This window comes from Micropterus salmoides, unplaced genomic scaffold (assembly GCF_014851395.1).
Source record: "Micropterus salmoides isolate LMB-PRFRI ecotype aquatic unplaced genomic scaffold, ASM1485139v1 Ms_hic_scaffold_2341, whole genome shotgun sequence".
Classification (NCBI taxonomy): Eukaryota; Metazoa; Chordata; class Actinopteri; order Centrarchiformes; family Centrarchidae; genus Micropterus; species Micropterus salmoides.
This window is the reverse complement of record NW_024041531.1, coordinates 13,867-29,424: the sequence shown is the minus strand read 5'-3', so window position 1 is coordinate 29,424 and position 15,558 is coordinate 13,867. Positions and strand designations below refer to the sequence as shown.

Below are 15,558 nucleotides of genomic sequence, written 5' to 3'. Positions count from 1 at the left end.
AAGAACCTCAGTCATGAATGGATAAAATATACTTCCTGCGGTAATGTTGTGTCTGCGTGTTAAAGTTCCATGCATGGACTTTGTCAACTAGTCAACCTATCATGCAGCACATTTAAAGATTTTAAAGTTGCGTTTTGTCTCTTCATTTTCTTAGAGTGCAGCCGCATCACCAGTCCTGTGATGGGAGGGATGCCCCCTGGAGAAGGCATGCCAGGAGGACCCATGCCGCCAGGCTTTTTCCAGGCAGATTGCCACACTGACGTTTATCTGTAACTGTTCCACCCCAACATTTACTATTTTCGCTTGATAAATCACTTTATAATCAATTACATGGATGGACAAATTAATTAGCGGAGATCATTTCCTAGGCACCTCTGCAGGCTCGACGTTGTAAAAAGCTGTCAGGGTTTGTTCATCTTATGAAGCTGTAGGTTTCCACGTTGGTGTCAGTACTGCTTTTGTCTTTTGTTTTGCTCCACTCTGCTCACTGTTCTTGTAGTCAACATCATAGACGTTCTGTCTGCTCGGGCCCCTCCTTTGCTGTAAACAGGCAGGCGTGGCCCTGGCCATTTTCCCTAATGGAGAAATCGAAAGGTGCAGCACCTACTGTAAATCAATATCTCATGAGGATAGACTCTTGGAAGGCACTTGTGTGGAACTGGCTCTATAAGGTGACATAAAATTACAATGTTGCTGTGCCTCCACTAGACCAAACTATTCACTTTAAATCCACCAGCTTATTATGTACTAGACGCCACAAATGCGTGACTCATTATGTGATCATGTTAATATCAGGAAAGACATTTGACATTGATTCATGAACGCACACACACTCATACTTTCCATACCAGAATCCATTGGAGGAGGCTCAATTAAATCCCTTACTCTGTCAGATCAGCAACATTAGCGACACAGTGTTTAGTGTTGTTACACAGCTAATTGCATAGAGCTTAATTGGCGCTGTTAATTCAGGGAAATTAGCACTGATAACATGCTGCATGCAGCAGGCTTCTTAATGTCTTGACTGACAGGCAAAAGAGCACACATCTTCTCCATCTCTCTGTCTCTTTCTCTCATTCAAGGCTAAGTCATTTGCTTGCTCTTTTCTGCTCAGTCTCTTTTACAACATTCAGTACATTCAAATCTTATTTTTGTACATTTTGCACCACACTTTGGTTCTTGCACTCCAAACTGTCCTCTGCCCTGCAGTAACCCTGTCTCTCTGTGCCCCTCTTTTGTCAATTATGTTTCTTGCTCCCTCTTTCTCTCTTCGTCTCATCTTCCCCTCTCCTATCTTCCTCCTTGCCTCTTTATTTTGTGCGATGCCACAGGGTCCTCCTGGTCCCCAGGGCTCTCCTCACCCTCAGCCTCCTCCCCCTAACAGTATGATGGGACCTCACAGTCAGGTAACACTCCCTCTCTTTCTCGCTTTTTCTCTGTTGCTGTCTGCGGTCATTTGGGAACGCCTGGTTCTCAGTGCTGATGCTTCATGCTTTGGCATTCGTCTCAGCTTAATGCTTAATGCTGCTTTCAGTATTCACACAAACATGCTCTGAAGAAATTAGAGTACTAATAGATTTGGATAGATGGATGCCGCTTTTTATTGAGATCTCATGGAGCAATGTTTCTGTTGTAGTCCTTCATGTCGCCTCGCTTTGCTGGAGGCCCAAGAGGTCCCCCCATCAGGATGGGCAACCAGGTAGAGCTCACACAGACACCACAGATGCAGAATACATGGCACATATATGTAAAACTGCAGTTTCAGTGGGTTTTTGGGTTTTATCCCCTGTAGCCACCAGGTGGAGGTCCGGGTCCTCATCCCATGCTGCAGAACATGGACCCTACACGACCACAAGGTGTGACTCAGTACTGTATTGCTATAAATTACATACTGCACGTGCAGCAGAGAAAAAATTTCCGGGTTTCTCTCTTCAAATACATTATGTTTTTCCCCTCCAGGACATCCAAACTTGGGGCCAATGCAAAGAATGAGCGGCCCACGAGGCATGGGACCCATGGGGCCTGGCCCTCAGGTACTCGCAAAGAATAATATCACCCCTACCTTGGTGACCCATTAGTCACTTACATTTGTAAAAAGGTTTTGTAAATCCAAACCAAAGCTATTTTGTGGTCTTAATGATCATATCGTATCGTGGTTTGCATGGATCTTTCTCTTATTACCCTATCCTGTGGCTTAAATCCTTAAAAATCAATTTTCACAAACAATTTTCTGATATGTGGTTTTCTTCTCAGAACTTCGGTGGTGGGATGAGGCCTCCACACAACACCATGGGTCCTGGTATGCCAGGAGTGAACATGTGAGCCTCTTTGTATTTATTAAAAATAAAAATTTTTTCAACCTTAAGGCATTATCTAAATAAAATTACAATTGGTCTGACCGTCTAGGGGCCCAGGGACTGGTCGGCCTTGGCCCAATCCCAACAATGCCAACTCTGTGAGTACTGATGTACAAACACACACACAGAAAAATACCAGTTCCGATTGCAGTCTGATCCCCTCTCAGAGCTGCCAGGTCTAATGTGTTCCAGGGTTCTAGTCTAGGATGTAATTGTAGTATTAAGTATCAAGGTTTCCACAGACAGTTGGACAGACAGCCATAATGGTATTAGGATTTTTAAATGATGAATGATGAAAGTTTGAAGTATAGAAATGGTTTGCACTCATCCATTTCTGGTCTGTAATGTTTGTGTTTTTGGTTTCAGATGCCTTACTCATCACCCTCTCCTGGTGCATATGGGGTGAGAGCAGATCCTGGCATCTTCCCTTACATGTACATGTAGAATTTCAGCTTAGAGGAATAAAATTTAAAGACAGTTTTTACATGTCAGTTTGTAATATGTCTTTATTTTTGGATGTATTCTCTGTAGGGCGCTTCTGGAGGTGGGGGACCCCCGGGAACTCCCATCATGCCCAGCCCTGCAGGTTAGTGCTTCCCTGACCTAAGCTATTTAATCATTACCTTTTTTTCACACACTATCCAGTACCAATTGTACATATGATCGCACCTTTTCCAGACTCAAACAACTCTGGTGACAATTTGTACACCATGATCAACACTGGACCTGGCAACCGAAATAATGTAAGTTCCTGTTCGGCGTTCTTTTCATTCTGCATCAAGTGTAGATATTGTGATCATTGAGTGAAGTACCATTATTGCAGTTAGCATGCATTTAAAAACACTCTAAAAAGCACCTTTCTAGAATTGTTTTGTTGTATCTCATTCACTACCTAATTACTCGTATCCCTTTTGCACCAAGCCCACAAACTATACCCAACCCAACCCACATAAGTGTTGTCCTGTGTCAAAGCAATCAGTTTTAATGACACACCTAAAAATCAGGGTCAGCCCCGTGAATATAATGGGGGTTACTTAGTAAAAGGTGGTTTACAGAGGTCAACAATTAAATAGCTGAGGTATTCAGAGGGTTGTAAGCTTCACTGGCAATTATGAAAAACAGGTACCATTAACTACACCTGACCTCTCTACCATCTCAACACGCTCTTTTGTCTATTGACCGCTGGCAGCTGGTGGGATAGTAAGGATTTTCCAACCTCTGGTCTATACATGCATGTCACTGGGCAATTTAAATTGTCCTTGTTGGAGTTGGAATAGATTATATTCTTGAATTTATTCCACCACTGTGAAGTACAAAGTAGTTGTTTTTTTGTTGTTGTGTTTTTTCCCCAAACTAAATTAGTAAATTTCTTGACAACCAGATGATAAAGTGGTTAGAACCTGGAGATAAAGATCTTAAATTATTCCATTTTTATGCTTTATTAAATGGTTTATTTAGCTCAAGTTAATTTCTGTGTGCAAAGATAGATCTGGTCTGCATGGAAAAAGCAAATTTACTAGTGCCCTGGCCTTACCAAAGCACATTTGCACTATCCAACCAGGAATGTACAGACAAGAATTGTTGTAGAAACAAAGCACATGAATTTGTGATACTGGTTCCGTTTGTGTGTAATTAATACTATAGGCTAATATTTCAGTCCCTGTCATGGGGCTGAAATGATCAGACAGAAGATTGTTCCGTTGCAAGAGGAACTGAAGTGCACAGTAGTAAATGTTCTGCTTAGTAACCGATTTCCTGGCTATTTTAGTCACTTACGTTGAACCTTGTAGAGCTTGGCAACTGAGGGCTTCCATTTGGATGCCTACTGTGCTGTGGAGATGTGGTTAGTGAGTCCATGCTGTCTCTTTTCCCCACCAGTTCCCTATGGGCCCCGGCTCTGACGGACCCCTGGGAGCCATGGCTGGGATGGAACCACACCACATGAACGGGTCACTAGGTAACACCACGCACCACAGTACACTTGCTAACACAACACAGAAATGTTCGGGTTGCATTCTTGCAGATTAAATGATTTCAGAGTACACTTTTGTCCACTAATGTCACAAGATACTTCAGTAGAGGACAGTAGATTGTATTACAGGTAGAGCCACTTCATAAAAATGTCTTTCTTATGGTCAGAGACTCCAAAAATTGTTTTTCATATTGTTTCTTTTTTTTAGGCTCTGGTGATATGGATGGAATGAACAAGGTAAATGTTGTAACCAATCAATGCAGAGGGCATTTAGAGCTTAATCTTGAATGGAGTGAAATGTTATACATTTTTAAAAAAACACTGCACTCTTTGTCTCCAGAATTCCCCAAACAATTTAAGTGGCATTAGCAATCCTCCTGGGACCCCAAGGGATGACGGGGAGCTGAGCGGAAACTTCCTCCACTCCTTTCAGAGCGAGAACGTAAGTCTCCCTTCTTGGAAGTTCCTATCCTGAGCTAACATCACTGGACTGTTGGTGGCTGTAATATTACTTTGATGAGGCCAGAGGTAGAGTGCTGTTGGCCATAGAGTGAAGCCACAGTCGCAGCACATTAACACCCCTGACTGAAGAACTCGGTTGGGAAAAGGTGTGTTTTAATCCTCTCTTCTCTGTCTCTTCATAGTACTCTCCAACCATGACGATGAGTGTGTGACCCCCCCCCCCTCCCCCTCCCCCCTTAACTCCACCTTGCCCAACATTATTTGCCATCATTCCGAGGATCTGAACTCACTATAGGACACGGCCAAACACATCAGCACACAATCAGGGACAGGCGCCATTTTGGTTCCACACTAACGCCAGAATGCTGATCGGAGAAAAATCGAAATGGCTGGCGGCCACTGCTCCTTTCTCAAAATGAAGGACAATTTCTCCATTTATCACAAATCCTAGTGTGACAAAAAACCAGCTACTGAAAATGCATACATGACACGTTTTATGTTCTTTGCAGAGCCCCCATAAACCCTCTCAGTCTCCTCAACCCTAGAGCGATGAGGGGTGAGAAATGGTTGAAGTTTACCTCTTGTACTTTTTAATTATTGCTTTGTGGTGCAAGATGTGCAGGAAATGTCTCCGCTTTTGTCACTTAAAACACTGGAGAGTGTGTATATGCATTGTGAGCTTGGAAAAGTCTTTGTCTTGTCATTTTACTTATCGCCATGCATACTGTGTCACCAAAGTCAGTTGACACAGGACTCAGATTTTGCCTTTTACTCTGTGGCCACCTTTATGGAACATGTACTATTCTTCCCAATGCCCACCTTTCTATTTAAAGAGGTTTGTTAAGGGGGAAAGGCTTTGAAAAAATACGGCTTTTATTGTGACGACCTTTCACGGTATGTAAGTGCTCAGATGGTTCTTACAATGTCAAATTGATCCCGTTTCAAGTTCAGTCTGTTATTGTTGACAGTGATGCGATCCGACACTCTTTGCTGTTAAAATTTAAACAGCTTGGTCGCTGTTGCGCTCTGTCACGGGAAGCCAGACGTCAGCATAAGAAGCGAGTGCATGAATGCTGAGAAATCTGTGTACAACATACTACCTAGTGCTGCTCTTCTCTGTGTGGACACCTGCTTTAAGATGTGGTGTATATCTCTTTACCTGTCTGTGCTTAACACTTTGTGCTCTTCATCGTCGTAGCCTTGTGTTATTTCCAGTTTGGTTGGTTATGATGAAGTGGCTATAAATGAGCTGCCCATTTTAATCTCATACATTTTAGTTGTTCCTACTTCCCTCCTTTATCATTGGTCGTCCCCCTTGGCCCTGACCCCTTTCTTGCCCACCCACGCATTTTTTCTATATTTTGATACAGTCTTTGACTACATATATTGCCCCAGTTATTCAGAGTTAGTCAAAGCTTTCTAAACCGATTCTAGTAGGTATCATTATAAACTTAGCGGCAGTCTTGTAAATGTGATGAGAATTTTTTTCTTTTTCTTTTTCCTGTGAACATTACGCATTATACACATCTGTCCTATGTTGCCTTTATTTGCTGATATTTTTTTATTTCAAATTGAGGAAAGATTGCTTGTTAATATAATTTTACAATAACTTATCTACCTGTGTGAGTTCTTTTTTATTCTGCCTGAATGAGTAAATGACTTTGGAATATGCCACCAAAGCTGTGGACATGACAAGTAATGTTAAATGAACACTTAAGTTACACACACATACAAATATTGAACTGATGCATAGAACATGCCTTGCTTTGTAATGTGAAAGACCAGGATGGATCCGACTTAAGCTTGCACTTATAGTGATTTAAAAAAAAAAATACGGTTGTAAAAGTATAATTGTCCAACAGTCAGCAGCTAACATTATGTTCACACAACCTGTCGCAGGCAAGATGCACCGTTATGAAAAGATCACTGATCTCTTCATTTTTGTGCCTGGTGGAGCCAGTGGGTGCTGTAGTCCACAACTACCAGACCAGCAAGAGGAAATCCTGGAGCACGAGGGAAACTTGTCGGCAGGGCAACACACTACATGCTGTAACATGAGAACAAATTTATCAGAATTTCTCATTTCTAAACTTCGTGAAAAATTGAATAGTTTTCCCTTTGGTGGACATCTAATATCTGTGATGAGGGGTCGCAGGTTGATGCTACTTTATTTTAAATGGTCAAAGGACAAAAGTTGGGAACCTCTAGTCTGAGTTTCCTTTACCTGTGTCTTTACTGTAGCCGTGTCTCTCCTTGTTGGGATCTTCCTCACTGTACATTGATTGGATGACAACGCCTGAAAACATCACCGCATATCCTCAGGCCTTCATTTCTACACAAGCAACATGTGGAACGTGACCAGTATGAGAAAATATACACTGAAACTTTTCACACGGTGTAAATAGGATCCATCCATGGGGTGAGATTGGGATTGGGTCAAGTCACCCTGCCATGCGGCCTTTCCCCCTTGGTTGCCCCTCTCTGAGGAAAAGGTTTGCTATTTGGATTTGTCCATGAGAAAGGTAGCTTAAACCAACTGAGGGTATTGCATTAAAGATTTTTTTGTTTTGTTTTTGTGGGCAAATTGATTTTGAAGATGATCTAAACTCAGTCAGATGTGTAACTCCAAAGTCTGGGATCCTAAAAGAAAAAACAGCCTCATGTGTTTCTTGTGTGTTTCTCTCCTGTTGAATTAAAAATGGCTTCACATTGCCCTCTGGTGGGCTTCAGTGGACTCTCCTGCTTTGCAGAGACCTCTGGCATAGACAATATTTACACTACCTAAAAACAACTCAACATACTAAACAAGCTGACTGTAGTTTCATGTGAAGATTCTGCTGTGAATCTTCCCAAGGCACAGGGTTGTGAGGATCTGACAGTGTTCTGGTTCATGTCTAACAATAGGAAACGAGGCTAAGCTGCTGCTGGCGCGTCTCCACAGGATGTGGCCTGGCTGGGCAGCAGCCAAACCTCCTCTCCAACTTGAGAGCCACACAGTGAATATTATGAAAGCTGTGGCCACACAAAACTGCTTTGTTCACTACCATTTCCTAGTAGTAGACTACATCCTGTAGTTTCTGAGTCTTATTTGAGTAGTCACAGGGTTCTATTGTGCTTTATATATTAAAACATCCCTTACTTTTCATTTTTACATTAATCAGACATACCAAGTGCACATTATCACTAAGGCTTCTCTGTTATTGTGTGGATTGTGACAAATTTTACAGGAAAACATGTTAAAATGCACCCAATTATATGAGCAGGATATTAATTTATTGTTTGTGGAGAGGAGGAGGAGGAGAAGAGTGAAAAAATGTCAAAAAGAGACAAACAGTATAGTAGTAGTTAGTTTAACAGTCGGGATTCTAGTTATTCTCACCTTGAGGGGCAATAAAATCTGACTGCTGCATCTACAGTATTTTCCATTATCATAATAATTATACGCCATTTTGTGCTCAGTGACCACTTACATATATTTTCAGTAAAACAGATGAAAAAGCCACAAAACTCACATTTGACTCAGTTGTTATGTAACATTATCGAACAACTTGGCGGTTAGTTTTGTAGTGAGACTGGGTTTTCTCCAAACATGTTATATCCTTTTATGCAATCTGGGAGTGAAAATCAATGGATGTGCAAAGATTAGATTAGACATTAACTTACATCAGGGCTTGAATACCACTCTCCACAGCTCACATGTATGCGTACTGGATTCATTGAACTCTCATGACCCACATACGGTACGTTTACCATTTATCACTACCAGACAAGACAGTAAACAACAGCTGGATTATCGCATGGTGTACGACTGCAGTGTGCCTCAACATGAAAGCCCTGAAAACTTTTTCGCTGAAGAAACACGATGTCAAAATGAAAACCTCTGGAGCTTTGTAGACAATCAGATTTTTGTCTAAATGGGTTGGGAGAGAAAGAGATTGGGAGTCACAGCGACTCAGAAGCAACAGTACAACTACAGATGTGTGGCGAACAATGGCTTGCTCACAGTTCTGGTGCTTCTCATTTTAATTTACTATGAGAGCAATAACTTGGATCAACCATGTTTTTTCAGTGAAAACTGAACAAAATGTGATACATATTACATTTTGCTTTTTCATTCCCATCCAGTTACACTGGCTTGCCATAGAAGATGGGAGTAAACTGACATTTGGTAACCAGTGTCATGATAAACTGCGACGCACTGGGTCATACGTCGCATATTAACTGAGAACCTGATGCAAGAGTCTTCTCAGGTTATTCTTTATTATACTATAATGCAAACATTCAAAATATGTTTCATTGTGATATAAGAGCAGTCAAAAAGATATGCAGATTGTTTAACAAGATGCGTATTATGCATGAAATGCGGAAAATCATAAATGCTCCTACATAATTCAGAGGAGGCCTACTTTTAAGTCATCTTTCATCAGATAACAGTTACCAGAGGTTTGTACTGTAATCATCATGAAAAGCAGCCTCCTGTGAAATCACTTTGGAGCATTCATAAACAACAGGAAACCTTGGTGATTAATAGAGTTTACAATGCTGATGGTATACATAATGATAACTGCAAGAGAAGTGGGAAAACAAGTGCTTTCATTGACTTAAACCTTACGGTTTGGAATTATGACGACTGTCTCTCTGTGTTTCGCTTCATCTGGCTACAGACGCCGACGGTTTTATCTGCAGCTGTCACTTAGAAACACTGAGAGGCGGGTTCAAGCTCAAAAGACTGACAGTTGAGATAGGTTTTCGGAGTACAGCAGAGCCTGAAGGCAACATTAGTGCAGGTTCAGAGGGTTTGTACTATTTCCACACATGCAAAGGTTGATGTAAGAGAGAACAGCTATAGAACTGCGTGTTGATGTGACAGTGTACTGATGTGAGTCTGATTTAAAAAAAAAACAAAACAAATGGTATTATTGTGTTATATCAGTAATATATGTTGGTTACAATGTTGACACCCCTATCCCCTACTTAACAGAGACCCCCTTCATTTAAGACTGGTCAGATGGCAAATCTGGCATGGCTTGACACCGTCCTTATTTCATTTTCTCCAGGAACGAACGCACCTCCAGTGGATTGTAGCCCCAAGGCCCTCTCGAACCCTTAGGAACACAGAGCGGGGGGAAAGTTAAAAAATCATAATAACATTTTCATTTTCTGTACCACTTTCATTAGAATCAGAAAGATCATGCCAACATAAGACACCAGAGACATATAATTGCCATGTGGTAACATGTAATTTTCCCATTTCTGGCATGGCTAATGTGAGCCTGGCTCCATGCCAAGAATTTGAGTGTTGTTGTCTGTTTCTTCCACTGATCCGTCTCACGCGATCTCTTCATGAGAAGAGATAATGCAGGGACCTTTACACCCACAATGCTGGTATTACTTCTGATCACGCAATTGCATGAGAAGAGCAAAGAGGATCACATAAAATGAAAGCACAGGGATTTGTTTTGGTGTCAGTGGTGCACGGGTCCCACCTTGTAGACAACTTTCCCAGCCTGCAGCATGTAAAGCCTCTCGGGCAGAGCGCCATACTTTATGGCAGTGACATTGTTCATTTCATCCACAACCACCGGACACAGGGGCTCCTTCTGAACCAGGATCTGGGCTGCAGACAGCCTCTCCTCCAGGCTCCGGTGCTGGTTGATGTCAAAGTTGTTGGTAAAAGCCCAACCGTCTGACACAGAGATAAAGAATGTGATTTAACTGGAATGACACTGAAAGCCGCAGGCCATCAATGTTAAGGAGCATAATAAATCCTATTTTATGGGTGTTGCGTAAGTGCATTACAGCATCAGCAGTTAAAGCAGTTGTAATAAAGGTGAACATTGAACAGTTTTTGTAAAATATGTAAAAAGAAGACTTTCTGCTTTTAGTGTTAACTACATACTGAGTGATGTAATCATGCAAAATTCACACTACAACATTTTTTTCTCATTAGTATGTAAAGTACTGATAAGTATTGTACATTTGAGGGTAAGGAAAACTAAGTACTTTTCATCTTAAAAGCTTTATAGAGTAGCCTATATTTTTGTCCAATGTGCACTTTTAAGTATTTCAGTAAAGTGCTAATTAACATTGCTTGCTTACTGTCTTCATCTTCCTCTCATAGATTTTGGAACAATGGTTTCTCCTCCACCAGTACATGTCATGATGATAATGACTTCGCCTGCCACAACTGACACTCACCTGTTGAATGTGCCTCGGCGATGTAGACCACAAGAAAGTCAGCTATATCGCTGAAGTCCTTGACGAGTTGCTTGAACTCCTCAAGTTTGTAGATAAACGGGGGTCAGGTGCAGCTTCCAAAACTCAACACCAGCGGTCTGTTGTCTGCAGAGAAAACAATTACAAGCTTTAGCAGCAGAGAGCGATAAAACTGCACCAAAGCAGGACAGCTTGAGTCTGATACCGTACCTTTCAAGTACTTGCAGACACTTGTTTTCTTTCCCTCCATGTTGACAACAGGTGAGTCCGGAGCCTCTCCTCCTTCAAAAGCCTCTTGTCCGAGAGACAGCCACATGTGCTGAGACACGGTTTTAAGGAAGCTTATAGAGGTAAATGTCAGACCCCAATCCTCATACTTAAAGTTGGGATTCTGGGTCATGGTCGTCTTTTCACCCATTCTGAGGATCGCCTTCTTGTAGAGGCTTGGCGAAATAAAATGCATGATACTGATTATAAGAGTGAGTCCTATCATATAGCAAAACAGGCATACTGTCGATAAATAGACCATCAGTCTTTGCAAAAACATGCTTGATCCTTGGTGGTGAACTCACAATTTCACAGCGTCCCCTGCAAAACCCCGTCTTGCGAGTCCCGCCCTACCGTGCTGTGATTGGCTAGTTCTGGTTTCTTCAACGCGTCCCTGTGATTGGATGCTAGCAGTTGGACGCTGGATGATAGAGTTTCTAGGTGATCCCTCGCCTGTGACTTATTTGATTAATTTTCTCCTTTTTCCTGTAAGTCTTTTAAGAAGCATGCCGTCCTGAAAGGCATGCCTTATGTCACCCTGTCCCAAAATCAGTTTTTATCAACCAATAGATCTTCACAAGTTTGTTTCCAGTCTAATTTCATCCCAATTAACATTTGCAACAAGCAACATGTGAGATCCACTAACAATCACTTCAGTTGTACTAATTGTGGTATAACTATATTTGCCTTTTTATCTTAGCACTCCCTTAATCCAGTTTATTTTATTCTACCCTCTTCTACTGGGGTACACTGGTCTCTCTGTTCTACATTGTTTGTTTAGGCTACTATATTATTATTTCCTTATATTTCCGTTTAATTTGACCGTATTTTTTTATTGTTGTATTTCATTGTGTTACTAAGCAACTTGTATTGCAATGTTGCACAAAGGATTTAACTCTAATCTTTATTGCGAAATAAGATAGATCTGATAATTTACCACACTGAAGGTAGGCTAATAGTTTTGAGGAGAATACGTTAACAGTTCCCTTACCTTTTGTTTTTCTCGATGGTAACATATGGTTCAAGACAGAGTTCAACTGAGTTGCATTCCTTCTGTAGATATGTTGATTTAGCCATAACGAGTTAATATTCAAAATATATTGATATTTGTTTTATAATTACACTATCTTCAGCGTCAGTAGTGTCACTAGTGTTGGGTCTAGTGGGACTTACGATTAGACTGTATAAGGCAGTGATTCTCAAACTGGGTTCGGGGTCGTTGAGGAGGTTCCGGGGGTCCCCAGCCAAAACGAGGAATAATTTATGTTCACTATTCATTTATAGGCAAAACAATGACATAAGGTATAATTATTACGGTAGTGGGTTTCATATACTTTCTGTAATAAAACATTTCAAAGCAAAAATCATATTACACAGGGGACCCTGTGACAAAGTGCTATAAATGGGGATCCGTGGTCTAATTTGTGACAGTTTAGGGTCCTTAACGTGAAAAGGTTTGAGAACCGCACTGGCGTAAGGGACTGAAAGAAAAGCAGTGGAGCTATCCAATCAAAAGGACGCGTCGAAGTAACGAGCTAGCCAATCACAGCGTTGTAAGGCGGGACATAACGCAAAACAGGTGGGGGACAATAACAGCGCAGACTGTTTGGAGCAACTTTGATAACCGCCCATCGCACGACGACGCATCTGATAAACACGTCGGTTAACGTTCACTCGGCTCTTTGGGAGCTCGTAACGTTACTCCGCAAGTAGCAAATACGACATCGGTCTTGACGTTACTTTTCTCTTTAAGAAACTTTGAGTCCGAATAAGTAGCCAACAGGCTACAGACATGGAACCCTGTCAGTCCCGTGGCAATGTGGAAACCCGCGGTGAAGTTAGTTTTAAGTTGGATATTCGACAGACATTCACCCAGGATCCAGTGACGGCTTTTTAGTCAGTTCACCCAGTGACGGTTGTATAAGTGCGGTTAGCTCACCTCTGATGGCTCGCTTTTAACCAACGGGGGTTAGCTTAGGGACCGTCAATAAATTACAATTGTGAGAACAGTGTTATGGGAAAATCATTATTTATTTCAATAGCTTCCAAGTCAGGGACGTGCACAGGGGGGTTGCTCTGGTTGCCCGGGCAACTGCCCGTTTGCCTTTCCTGACTCAAGTTGCCCTTCCGAGAAAAAAAAATAAAATAAAAAAATAATCGCGATCGCAAAGCCTCATTCACTTCCATTCAGCAGGGGAAGAGCAAACTCTGTTTAAGTGGCTGCACTGCTGCAGCGCTGCCTGCACGTCAGTCGATTCTGTTCCCTACCGGAATTCCTGTTTCCTTCCTTTATGCAATCATACTACAACAAATCATGCGTAGTTTTGCCCAGTTACCATACGTGATACGTACCAACAGAAGTGAATACGAGCTAGAAGCGCAACTGAATGTACGGGAAGCCAAAAGGTTAAAAAAGGATTGTATTTTTTTCCAAAATCTAAGCGTTTTTTTATTTAATATTTTATTAGAAGCGAGTTTTCCCCATCTGTCAATTCAATCTAGATTATTTATTTTCAAATAAAAAAAAAAAGGAAAAAAAATAAAAATAATAATGATTAAAAAAAACAATAAACAATAATATAAGGAACTCTTTTTCTCATATGTATTTTGGTGACATTTATATTGTTAATACATTTTGGATACTGTGTTTAGTGCCTTTTTTCAGGTCAGAGCAACTGCCCTTCAAAATTCCTGTGCACGTCCCTGTTCCAAGTCATGTGACACAGGGACTTCAAACCAATGCCAAATTGTAGTACTACACTGGGCAAATGAGACACACCCCTTCATATTTGATTTGAGTGCATTTTTTATTTTATATGAATATTTATTATATTTTTTTCTTCAATAGATTCCATTTCAAATGATTCAGGGACTCAAAACCAATGCCGAATTGTACTACTACCCGTTACACATATTACACACCTCTTGTACAACTACAGGAGAGTCAGTCATTTTCTTCCACAGCATTGAGCAGAGCAGCAGTGTCACATGACTTGGAAGCTATTGAAAAAAAACAGCACTTTTTTCAATAAATTATGAATAAATATTAATATAAATTCGAATATGCACTCAAATCAAATATGAAGGGGTGTGTCTCATTTGCCTAGTGCAGTACTACAATTCAGCATTGGTTTGAAGTCCCTGTGTCACATGACTTGGACGCTATTGAAAAAAAAAAGGCATTATTTTCCATAAATTATGAATAAATATTCATATAAAATAAAAAATGCACTCAAATCAAATATTAAGGGGTGTGTCTCATTTGCCTAGTGCAGTACTACAATTCGGCATTGGTTTGAAGTCCCTGAAGTCACATGACTTGGAAGCTATTGAAATAAATAATGATTTTCCCATAACACTGTTCTCACAATTGTAATTTATTGACGGTCCCTAAGCTAACCCCCGTTGGTTAAAAGCGAGCCATCAGAGGTGAGCTAACCGCACTTATACAACCGTCACTGGGTGAACTGACTAAAAAGCCGTCACTGGATCCTGGGTGAATGTCTGTCGAATATCCAACTTAAAACTAACTTCACCGCGGTATGGGGAAAATGGCATTGTATTTCCAAGGACAGGCCTTGGAGTTGATCAGCACCTAAATACAGCCTACAGCAAATAAAATTGCTCAGGTAACATTTCTGTTTTCTAGGCAACTTCAGGGGAAACGTTAAAACGTTTTTTTTTATAGATGTTGCATTTTACTGCTGTAGGACTGTGCTAATTTTAACTATTTTGAATACTGTTGGGTAGTGTAATCTACAGCAATGCATGTTTAAAAGTTTGTATAGATAAGTATAAACACTTCATTCAGTTTATCAGAAAGATCCAAATTCAAAATCACCACATACATGGACAGGAAAGGTTTGAAAATGTATAATCTACAAAGTAACTAGTAATTAAAGCTGTCAGAAAAATGTAGTGGAATAAAAAGTATAATATTTGCTTCTGAGATGTAGTGGAGTAGAAGTACTGAACAAAATAATAAATGCAACACTTTTGATTTTGCCCCCATTCATCATGAGCTGAACTCGATCTGTATTCGGAACCGCCTACAACATACTACTGGCAACCGTAGTATGTAGCTGTATACTGCATACTGTATGAGGTATAATATGTAGTATGAAACTGTTAAATAGATTTATTTTGCAGCATGCTACGACAGGCTTTGCTAGTTTCCGGTTTTCAAAATTGGAACAATAAGATCTCTTGATTTAAGTTATAACATTACTCAGAATGTAAAGACACAATAACAGCGAATAACAGCGGTACGAACATTTAAACTGT

At 40.8% G+C, this 15,558-nt stretch overlaps 2 protein-coding genes across 2 annotated transcripts; one reads left to right on the top strand and one right to left on the bottom strand.

Annotated features, from left to right (window-relative positions):
• The first annotated feature begins 175 nt into the window (after nucleotides 1-175).
• Nucleotides 176-6,404, top strand: LOC119918670 (single-stranded DNA-binding protein 3-like). Its single transcript, XM_038739405.1, has 14 exons — nucleotides 176-243; nucleotides 1,332-1,406; nucleotides 1,637-1,699; nucleotides 1,793-1,856; nucleotides 1,960-2,033; nucleotides 2,254-2,318; nucleotides 2,407-2,455; nucleotides 2,724-2,759; nucleotides 2,889-2,943; nucleotides 3,036-3,100; nucleotides 4,236-4,314; nucleotides 4,538-4,566; nucleotides 4,670-4,771; nucleotides 4,974-6,404. The coding sequence occupies exons 1-14, from the start codon at nucleotides 181-183 to the stop codon at nucleotides 5,001-5,003; spliced, it is 849 nt and encodes a 282-aa protein (XP_038595333.1). The 5' UTR covers nucleotides 176-180; the 3' UTR covers nucleotides 5,004-6,404.
• Nucleotides 6,405-9,032: 2,628 nt separating this feature from the next.
• On the bottom strand, nucleotides 9,033-11,608 carry LOC119918671 (type I iodothyronine deiodinase-like). Its single transcript, XM_038739407.1, has 4 exons — nucleotides 11,218-11,608; nucleotides 10,990-11,133; nucleotides 10,278-10,477; nucleotides 9,033-9,896 (listed from the first exon to the last, which is right to left on the bottom strand). Exons 1-4 carry the CDS (start codon nucleotides 11,552-11,554, stop codon nucleotides 9,831-9,833), a joined length of 747 nt encoding a protein of 248 aa, XP_038595335.1. The 5' UTR covers nucleotides 11,555-11,608; the 3' UTR covers nucleotides 9,033-9,830.
• Nucleotides 11,609-15,558: the final 3,950 nt, after the last annotated feature.

Bases quoted from the DNA above. Each gene is read 5' to 3' on its own strand.
- LOC119918670 (XM_038739405.1), top strand. From the start codon at position 181: ATGGGAGGGATGCCCCCTGGAGAAGGCATGCCAGGAGGACCCATGCCG. The intron at 4,315-4,537 runs GTAACACCACGC...TCTTTTTTTTAG, and splicing joins CCACATGAACGGGTCACTAG to GCTCTGGTGATATGGATGGA. The intron at 4,567-4,669 runs GTAAATGTTGTA...CTTTGTCTCCAG, and splicing joins ATATGGATGGAATGAACAAG to AATTCCCCAAACAATTTAAG.